Here is a 10,907-nt window from a genome sequence, read left to right as displayed (position 1 = left end):
AATCCCCTTCCACTGCTTCACAGCAGCGTCCCACCCTCCGCCCCATCCCACACACATGCCCCCCTCTCGGGGGCGGGGGTCCCTAAAACACGTGCCCCTTGAACAGAGGGCATAGGGTTTTCTATGGGCCACGGGAGGTCTCCACCTCGGGTGACCAGACAGGCAGATAGCATTCAGACCTTCCAGCTCTTTCATTCCTTATCTCCTCCCCCACTCCGTCTTCCACATACACACCTACTCGCACACATACAAGCGTCTGGGAGCAGGAAAGGAGACCCACTCCCCCGCCATCCACACACGAACGCGCACACCCTCGAGGCCATCCCAGCTTCCTGCCTGCCCTCCACCGTCCAATAGCCTCGGGGCAGGGCAAGCAGAACAAGCCGCGACAGCCCTAGCCAGGGTCCCCGCCCTGTTCCCGGTTCCTTCGCCTGGGTAATCCATCGGGCCCGGGGCTGGGCCTTTATATGCCTCCCGCAGCCCGCCCGGCGCGGCGGCTTTCTTTTCCTCCTTCCGTCCTCCTGCAATAGCACCATTAGCTGCAACAGCAGCAAAAGCAGCAGCAGCAGCAGAGCAAAAGCAGCAGGAGCTGCTCCCGGGCACTGCAAAAAAAAGAAAAAAAGGGAGGGGGCGAGCCGCAGCCTGCCAGCACCGCTCCCCATCCTAGCCCTCCTCTTCCTCCCCCCTCCTTTCTATCCCTTTCCCCCGGTCCTGTCTTGCCAGGTCAGCGCCAAGTGTGTGAGTGTGTGCGAGTGTTTGTGAGTTGCGCGTGTCTGGGTGTGAGTGCGCGCGCGCGCGCCCGCTGGCCAGCGCTGCGCCCGCAGGAGCCCCAGCTGTGCGCGCCGGAGCCCGGCTCCGAACCTGGGTCTCCCCCTCCCCCAGGCCGCGGAACCCGGGTATTCCCCCTTCCCCCACCCCTCCCCTTCCCCCCGGGCCCCCCGGCTCCCGCGGCTGTGCAACAAGATGGCGGGATCGGTGGCCGAGAGAGACTCGGTGGTGGTGAGTGTGGCAGGGCGCACGGGAGGGAGGGTAAGTTGGGCCCCCTGCCCGACCCCGGACGCCCAGCTGCTGGGGCCGGAGCCGCGGGGACGGCCCCCGCTGCAGCGATTTGCTGGAGGTGGAAGGGAGGGGGTGGTGGTGGTTTAATTTGCAACTCCCCCCTGCCCCTTTTTGGAGGAAGTCCCTGGATCCCGAATACCTGTTAGCGGGAGCTGCATGCAGACAGCCCGCAGGAGCGCGGCCGGGATCGAGGGCACAGCAGGGAGGGAGCGGGGAGCCCGGGGTGGACCTGGCCTGGAAATGATCAGGCGGAGACTAGAGGTGGGGGAGACAGATGCCAGCTCCCCGCCGCCGCCGCCGCCGCCCCTGCCCCCTTGCTTCCCCTCCCAGCGGCCAGGTGCTAGGTGGGAGCCGATGGGCGTTAGGGAGAGTGTGCGCGCACGTGCACGGTGGGTTTCACCCACACGTCCGACGATTCCCCCTTTTTCTATGGGTCGGGCCACCGGGGCCTGCCTGCGGGAAGTTGAGAGTTTTTGCTCCAGGTAGAGGAGAGCCACGTCCCCAGTCTGGGCAAGGTTTGAGGTTAGACCAGGGCCTCTCCGGCTCCTCTGCAGGCGAAGGTTTCGCCCTGTCAAGTCCGGGAGCATTTGAGCTGGACTAGTGAAACCTTAGATCTGAGCTGGATCTTTGGACCTTAAAATTGAGTTGGTTCTGTGGGACTTTGGATTTGCGTTGGATCCTACTGGAAACATTCAGAGCCTGCTTCAAGGACATCCTCCTCCCTCCCCTTCTTTTTAAATCTATAAGGGATGAAAGAAGAGACAGAATCCCAAAGTCCAGCTGTAGAGGCTATGTCCAGCCCAGGATTGTAGTTCCTTGTCTGTCCCTCCCCTGATTCTCCCTTCACCTCCCACCAAAGGCTTCTGAAAGTCAATCTCTTGTGTTTCTATTTTTAGAAACTAGAGGATGGGCATTTAAACAACTCCTTGGGATCTCCGGTCCAAACAGATGTGTACTTTCCAAGACTGGTAAATAATTTTGTTTTTGTTTTTTCTTTTTTGGCCTGCTTCCTTCTTCCCATAGTTCTATATGGACCAGGTTCTTGAGCCTTAAGGAATAGGCTCTTCCTCAGATAGGCCACCAACCCTCTGTTATCTTTTTGCTGTTTCCAGATAGTACCGTTTTGTGGGCATATTAAAGGTGGGATGAGGCCAGGCAAGAAGATCTTAGTGATGGGGATTGTAGACCTCAACCCTGAGAGGTAAGGCTTAATTGCTGTCATACATAATTAGTTTGGTTTGGCTGAACTGTTTTTCTTTTTTCCTGCTTTTATAAATTTTGTTGTAAAGATAGGGGAGGGACACACCTTGTGTTCAGAAATAAAGGTGATGGTTTAAAAAAAGATCAATAAACATAAGATTTTTTAAATCATAAGAATCACTGTCCTTATCAGGGAATGTTAATGGGAGTGCCTAGCAGAGAAATAAAACTCTTCTCTCCCTTCCAACTTTGTGGTTTGGTGCTTCTCTTGCTTCTGGATACATTTCCTGGCCAAGGAAATGCCAAGAAAGTACCATGTTCCCATGAAAAGAATTTGTGTGAATCCCATCCATCATTTCTGCAGACAGCTATTTTTATCAGGAATTATAAATATAGACACACATTTTCCCTTTGACCCATAGAGGGGGTTAGGATCCTTTCATCAGTCTTTTATGTGTTATGTGAAGCCAGGACATGACTTAAAGAACCCACCACCACCAAAATCCAGCGAAAGCCAAATTCTTTGAGTTAGTGTTCCCTTGATCAATCTCTGGGGATGTTTCTGGTTACTGAGGGTTTTAGCTGTGTTGGATTAGGGTATATAGAAGAGGTCCTTTGGAGGGCTGGGGAAAGAGGGAGACACCCTCTTCAGGGGGAACAACAGTAGCATGGATAATTAATTGAAAATCTATACATCATCCAAAATCCTAACTTTAATCCCTCTTCCCTTCAGTGAATTTTTCTTTCCCTATCTTTGCTGGCAAGTAGCACAGTTGACTTAGAAAACTTAAGAACCTGAATAATCTAGAAAGGATGTCGAGTTCTTCGATTCTATATTAGATAAGGTTGATTGTGTTGGTCTTTCAGTTTTGAGATCAGTTTGACGTGTGGGGACTCCAAAGATCCTCCTGCAGATGTGGCCATTGAACTGAAAGCAGTATTTACAGATAAGCAGCTGCTCAGAAATTCATGTATATCGGGAGAAAGAGGCGAAGAACAATCAGCAATTCCTTATTTTCCTTTCATCCCAGACCAGCCGTTTAGGGTGAGTCCAAAGAACAGCGTACCACCGACTACGTGGGGGTTTGGTGGGTGGAGAAACATCCAAGCTGCGGAAATTTTCTGCACATTCAGGAAATAGGCCGTCTAAGAGTTGTAAATATTTAAAATTTTGGATATTAAATTTTAAATATTTAAAGGGTTAAGTGTTGTACATTAATGCTTACAATAGCAGTCACTATTGCTGTTTGTGGAATAAATTGTAGGTGCCCGTGAACCACAGAAATTAATGTAGAGAGTATTAAGAATAGATTCTTTTGCATACGCCCATCCCCGCTGCCCTCCTCCCCATCAGACCTAGCACTGTGCTAAGCACAGTGACCCTTTGAATTACTCCTCAAGGATTGAATATTTCAGTCAGCAAATAACAATTTACTTTCTTGTGTATTTCCACTTTTCTTCAGGAATTATGATTATCATTTAACTAGTCTATTCATTGCTGCCTTTTCCCTACTGTTTATGCCCCTGGGACTGGACAGGAGAGTGCAGGTGACACAGCCCTTCCCCCACCCACTGTTGTGGTTTAAAATATGGGAAGCGAGTGATAAAAAGTTTTGTGATGCCTCTTGTTAGCTTATGGCCCACAATTGGCAGCTGTGGTTTAAAGGCTCTGTGTCACATGTACATTAATTATACAAAACTCTCGTTGACCTGTTAGGGGCTGTCCCCTTGTATGGGCAGTGAGCTGGTGCAGTGGTTAGCACCCTGAACCTGGAGTCAGGATGTCTCGATTTCAAATCCAGCCTCAGACACTCATCGTGTGACCCTGGGCAAGTCTCTTAACTGCCGCCTGCCTCGGTCTCCTCGTCTTTAAAATGGGAATAACGACACCTACTTCCCAGTATGTGAGGATCACGTGAGATAATCTTTGCAACATGTTTTGCAAACTTTAAAATGCTATATATAAATGCTAGCTATTATGATCATTATTATAACCTCATTCTGAATAAAATGGTGGTGCCATTAATCTGCCGCTCCTCATCCTTGTCTAGAAAATGCTGTGCATGAGATTTATGAGGAAATAATTACCTCTTTTCATCTAAAAAATAGAGGCAAAAAACAGTGTAGTGGACAGAGTTGTACTTGAAATCAAGAAGGCCTGGGCTCAGATCCCACTTTTGACATTTGGCAGTGTGACCGGGTACAAGTCACTTCACCTCTCTTGAGCTCTGTTCCCTCATCTATAAAATGGAGATAATAAATCCCCGTAGTGCCCACCGTACCAGATTGTGTTGTGAGCCTCCAAATGAGATGATGTGAGAGAAGACTTTTGCGAACTTGAAACTGTAGAAATGACAGTCGTTACTATTACAAATGGAGAAAGTGAGAGATAGGCCTGCCCAGCATTGTACCCATTCACCTGCCATATGTGGGATTGTGGCTAGCATGAGGGATCCCAGAATGTGGACTCTGGATGGGAGTAACTAAAGCTCCTTGACCAACATTTTAAAATAGCTCAACAATAAATTGAACTAGAATTAGGGCCTTCTATGTTAATATGACCTCAATAATCATCTTAATTAGATGTGACTAATGTCATGTGTGGAGTCTTTCCTTACGTGGTGAACACCTATCTCTTAATAAACACATACCAAGAGACCATTAATTATACCCTGTGGTAAATTGCTTAAGGTACAGTTAAGAAAGAGAGAATGAAGGCTTATGGTTCTCAGTATGGAAGCAGGATGTTTGTTTGACAAAGGCCCTGATGATAATGTATGTAAGGTACTTTGCAAACCTTAAAAGTGTGATATAAATGTCAACTATTCTTATTATAATACTTATTATTATACGTTGGTCCAGTAGGAATTGACATGTCAACTTTTGGCAAAGTAATAGAATTGTTTTACTTCAGGAGGAAGCTCCCAATGAAATTAGTGGTAGAAGTTTGGTAGGTAATCAGTGGTGGCAGTAAATACCATGTCACCCTCCTGCCAAAGGCATCATTATTTCCTGGGTGTCAGGTATTTGGAGGCAGAAGCAATCATAAGTCTGTAAAATGTGCCTACTGCCTTCTTAGAAATTACAGTCATGTGTTAGGCCCGAAACATTGAAATTACGTACTTAATTCACCATTTTGTTTTCCCCCCAGGTGGAAATTCTTTGTGAACACCCACGATTTAGAGTATTTGTGGATGGACACCAACTTTTTGATTTTTACCATCGAATTGAAACATTGTCCTCAATTGACACAATAAAGATCAATGGAGACCTCCAGATCACTAAACTTGGCTGACCTCGGTGCCCAGATCATCATCCCTATTCCAAATAGGAGCAGATGCCACCCTCGATTGTCTGGAAGAGCATTCCTACCAGGATATGGAGACTTAACAAAAACAAAACAAACATAAACAAACAAACAAAAAGACAAGCTTTCCAGTCTCTTCTGTGTGTGCAGTTTAAACCCAAAATGAGGACTTGAACCGGGGTTTACCCTCATGAAGAAAGCTTTTGGGTAACAGACACTGAACCATTGTCCTGGAGCAAAGTAATACATTTATGCTGGGTTTTGTTCCTATCAAACTAGAATGGGTGTGGGGTCGTTTGGGGTTTGGGGCTTAATTGGCAGCAATGTGTTCATCTCTCCTTTGCAGAAAGGAGGTCTGCAAACAAAAGTGCTAAAATAACAATAATTTTAAACACGGTACACAGAAAAGTTTTCTTTTGTGCAACCAGTTTCTGCACTGAAATAGAGTCATGTAGCACAACCAATAACATTTTAGTCAGGGTATTTACCTAGAATGTAGGTGGTTCCAGTTTTTTGCACAGCATAATATTAATACAGTTTTTAAAGCTTTCTTGGTAGTTTATTTATTTATACTCAGTGTATGTATTAGAAAAATAAGCAATGTTATCGAGTACATACAGAGAACAGCAAGTCATGAAGTTTTGAATGTACAAATGACTTAGATCCATAGGATAAAGTAAACTTTTATCATTTTTGAAACACATATACAATCGTTGGAATAATTGAGTTCTGGTGGTGTCCTTTACACCCCTAAAATCAAGCTTCTTTGGATTAGTTGCTATAAATGCTTTGGGGGGGAGTAGGGAGAGCTTTGCAGTAATTTAAGTAAAATTATTTCCCATGCTATCGGTCATTACATGTAACTACATTTACACTGATTTTGCTCCTTTCTTTGAATTGACATGATACATAATATGGCTTCCCTAAGGGTAAATTCCCATGTTTTCTTGGAATTTATAACATGGTTCATGATATAATTGTTCGGTTAATTGAAAATTCTTATGAAGTGATTGCAAAGACAATATTTTTTAAAATGTACTTTACAGGGACTTTCAACTTATTATGAAGAGGGTGTTTGTGCCATGATAGATAGCAAAGTAAGAATATGAAGAGAACTTTCTGGATTTTGAAATCAGGAGAATAATGTTTATGCTGTACCATTCACAGCTGCCGAATTTCAGAATTCAGAACCTAGTCCTCCTTTCATATGTCACTCTTAGTGATTTCCCTAACCAGTGCTTCCCCTGCTTTGGCTCACTGTTACAGACTGACAAAATCGATTATCTTCTGTCTCTATTGATCCATGCAGGGAGGAAAGAGTAGCGCTGAGGCTGGATCCCAACTAAGTAATGTTATTTCAGAGGGTTAACTCTCATGTTGTTGAGCTTTTGAGTGTGGACAGTTTTAGGCTCACCAGAATTTTGATACTGCATGCTGGCTGAGCTGATAAATGGGTGCAGTTTCTCTGGGGAGATGTAGAAGGTCCTGTAACTATCCATGGGATGGAGGGTTTAAGGACTGGACTCTGAGCTCTACCCTCTGAGGCTGTGCTGGTGGCATTGTTTAGAGCTTCAGCATTAGTAAGGGTCCCACAGAGAGCGGAGCGTGGCACGGGAAGAGAGACTGAGGACTTCATTTTGACTCCCAGCTCTTCTCTCTGTGTGACCTCAGATACTTCTCTGGCCATAATGAGAGGGTGTCGGATCATATAGATGATGGTCTCTATGGTCCCTTCCAGTTCTAAAACCTAATGGTCCTAAGAGTGGCTGTGGGGGTGGGGGTAAGGGTAGGGGAGGTGTATTTATATATAGTTCAGATTTTGTTGATAGGATAATTGAGTCTTGTTATGGTCATGTTTGCTTTTTAGTTATTTTACACAACATGCAGACAAATGGAAATGACCAGGTCTTTTCCACATGTCAAAAGAAGGTAGACGGTGTTTCAGTACCAAAGTATAATCTTTTTTAAAAAAAAAAAAGGAAAGAAAACCAAAATCATGAGACTTGAAGATTCTTCCCTATCTCAGAAACTGTTTAACACAGTCTCACTGTGTTATGTAAGATTCATTATTCCCTCGGATCCACTTTGCTCCGAAGAGTTCTATGTACTAGTTTGGCTATACTGCTTTTGATCAACTTTTCTCACCTTGGAGAATTGTAAACCTCCCATATTCTGAAGAGAGTTTGTAGCTATTTATAGCATAACTGGGCTTTGCTCATCATTAAATGATAACCTTTAGAAGGTAGCCCACCAGCTACATAATTCAGCAGAAAATAGAGGGCACTTGAGTGTAACTGGCTGGAAATGACTCAATTCTGCCTACTTATCCCTGAACCAATTAATGGGTCTTTAGACGGCTTAGCAGCAAAGGTACAGTGTTAACCCTTTCATCTCAACTCAGAGAGGGCCTTGAGAGCCCATAATAAGCCTTTTCAGGAATGCATTTTAACTGAGAGAGCTTGATTCCAGTGCTGCTAAATTGTAAGGTGAATAATCCTGTGGTTTTAATCATTTTTTAGCTGCAACTTGAAAATAATTTTCACCTCTCATACTTCTGTGAGGTCTAAGGTGTGAAATGAAGATGAGAAGGTAACAATTTAAAATCACAAGAAAATGTTTTGTTATGTAGGCAGCTACTAAATACCAGAGCCCTCATTTCCCAACATGATTTAAATCATTCAAAGACATGATTTAAATCATTCCAAATATCAGAATTAGACTATTGAAAGATAAAGTAAGCTCTCCTAGGGATCCTTAGCCGCCTTTGTGTCATGGATGCCTTTGGCAGTCTAGTGAAGCCTAGGGACCCCTTCTCAGAATAATTTTTAATGGCATAAAGTAAAAAGTATTACAAAAGAGACTGGTTATATTGAAATACAGTTATCAAAGTATTTTTAAAAACAAGTTGACAAGTCACTAAGTCAAAAAACCCCTGCTTTAGACAATCTGTTGTTTCCTTCCTACAGCATTGTGTCCATAAAATGGAATCAAATTTGGTGTCCGCTCTTTGAGTTATCTAAGGAACTTATCTTTTAAGATTTTGTTTTAGAATGTATCCAGTGAAGCTGACCCTCATATACAACTCCTTATAATAAAGGTTCCCTCATAAAATTGATATAATGATTTTCATTTTGTTCAATTCCCCCCAAAAAAGAGGGAAGGAGAAATGTTGCCTTGACAGAAACAGCCTTGACATTCTTAAACATTCATATAGAGATAATATTCCAATAAGAGATTTTCAAAGAAACACTTTCTTATTTTCTGCGTGGTGTAAAATGTTGCTAAATGTGTTATCTTATGTCACTGCTGAAAATTATTTGCACTAAAATAAAAGAGCATTTTGTACAAAGTATTTTTCACATCTTCTAATTTACCTTAAGTACCAAGTATAGTAAACCGTATTCCATACTTCTCTTTCTGAAACCCCAACCCGTAGCCAGCTGATAGTGATTTAGCTGTGTCAGCAAACCAGTCAAAGGCTGGTAAGGGGAGAAAAATAGATTAAAGGGAGTTTGGTTTTGTTTTAAATTTAAATTTGTTTTGGTTTTGTTTTAAATGATGGAGGATCTCTATCACTCATGGGCATGGCCAACACTGACTAGTTACATTGGGGTGAAGAATGAGAGAGGAAATATAGAGAAAGAGATAGAGGAAATAATTGCATGCACATTGCAGATGTTTGAGAAATATTTGAGTGAATGAATGTGATCCTAGATGTGCCTATGCTGTTTTGAGATTGTATTTCTTAAATTTCTTTTCATTCTTTTTAAAGCATGCATCTGGGAATCGGGAGAGGGGCAAAAAGAAAAAAAATCCCTGGAGGGTCACATATAGACTATAAGCTTTGGCTTTTCATTGCATAGTATCTGGTAAAGCAACATTTGGTACTTAGGACTTTGACAAGCTTCAATCAACTCAACAGTGATTAAGCACCAGCTGTATATGTGCACATAATAGGGACTTAAAATGATTGCCATGCATATAGTGAATATATAAGAGGTGTGAAATAAATTAAGCCACACTGAAGCATCTGGGGCCAGGCTTATCTCTCAAGTGGTGAAATATCTCAAAGAGGTCCAAAGCCAAAGGAGCTAGCTTACTAATCCTGCTTGGTAACTTTCTGTATGAGTCAGTGCCAATTTTAAATGCAACTCGGACTCTTAATCTGGGAGAGAGTCCTGAGGGAAAAGATGCTGGGTGTCAAACACAAGTGTGCTTCTCTCCAATTAGGAAAGTTCCTTCGGACAATATTCCACTAAGACGTGACCATATTGACTTCACTTCCCAACCCCCCAAGGCTAAAATAGTAGAGGGCCATGTCCCTTCAGATGACTCTAAATACAGCCAGGGAATTGAATTGTAAAGTAATATGGGGCTGTGATACTGCTATGACTGATTTTTGTATCTGCCTATAAACATGATGTTTCAATATCCATCAAGGTGAGTCAAGGCCATTGACACGGTTGTTATCACCTTCTCGTTTGCCCCTCTAAAATATAGAACAAAAGAGAAAACAGTTGATTTACAAATATGAGTTTTATAAAATCCACAAGGCTTGGGATGTTTTTTGGAAGGTAATTTTGATTTATACCAAAAAACGAAGGCAATGAGCCACACTATTATAAAGAAAAAGTAGGTGGGGATAAGGGTGGGTGGGTAGGGGAGTGTCTGTTACAGGGTTGGCAATTATAATTACTCGTTTGAAAAAATAAGGACTAGGTTATGTTTCTAGCTACTTGCTGGAGGGATATGCATATATGTTGAGGTTTGGGAAACGTGCTGAAAAACATTTAAAAAGCAAAGGAAAACTGCATAAATTAATACATAACATATTAGTCCTAAATTTAAAACACCCTTCCATAAGAAAAATATAATTGAACTAAAATGTGCTCCTTTGTATCCTGTATGTCAAGATACAGTTGCCTCAAGTGAGATTCATTCTTAATTACTTTAATTTCATAATGTTTTACCCCTAAAATATTGTTTAAAAAAATAGAGAACTCCCATTCAAAAGAAACAATTAAAATGGGTGTATCCAAGATGCCCAACGATGCCCAACCCAAATGGAAGGGGGGGGTGATCCATAGACGCTTTCCCTTGCTTTGATACACCCTACATCTCTTAGAAAAATATGGGATTATGTGAACAAACAGCCAAGGTAAGAAGGGATCATTGTTTATTTGATGTAGTAAAAATAAGCTGTACCCACATAATAGACTCTTAGGGCTAACAGCCTTTTCCTAGACTTTTTGGATATTGTAGGATATTTTGACCTACAAGTCTTTCATGAGTAATAATGAAATATTCTAATAACCCCCGCACCTCCCTTTATGTGACAGTG

At 42.9% G+C, this 10,907-nt stretch overlaps 1 protein-coding gene across 2 annotated transcripts; it reads left to right on the top strand.

Annotated features, from left to right (window-relative positions):
• Positions 1 to 254: 254 nt before the first annotated feature.
• On the top strand, positions 255 to 8,681 carry LGALSL (galectin like). Of its 2 annotated transcripts, none has more exons than XM_036752550.1 (5): positions 255 to 999; positions 1,956 to 2,027; positions 2,172 to 2,260; positions 3,127 to 3,304; positions 5,411 to 8,681. In XM_036752550.1, the coding sequence occupies exons 1-5, from the start codon at positions 964 to 966 to the stop codon at positions 5,552 to 5,554; spliced, it is 519 nt and encodes a 172-aa protein (XP_036608445.1). In that variant the 5' UTR covers positions 255 to 963; the 3' UTR covers positions 5,555 to 8,681. The 2 variants fall into 2 exon arrangements, with proteins under 2 accessions (XP_036608445.1, XP_036608446.1); XM_036752551.1 differs by lacking the exon at positions 5,411 to 8,681 and adding an exon at positions 3,977 to 4,061 and having other exon boundaries at positions 917 to 999.
• The last annotated feature ends 2,226 nt before the right edge of the window (positions 8,682 to 10,907 follow it).

This window comes from Trichosurus vulpecula, chromosome 3, assembly GCF_011100635.1.
Source record: "Trichosurus vulpecula isolate mTriVul1 chromosome 3, mTriVul1.pri, whole genome shotgun sequence".
Taxonomy (NCBI): Eukaryota; Metazoa; Chordata; class Mammalia; order Diprotodontia; family Phalangeridae; genus Trichosurus; species Trichosurus vulpecula.
Note: the sequence above shows the minus strand (reverse complement) of the source record. Positions and strands in the feature narration are given on the sequence as shown.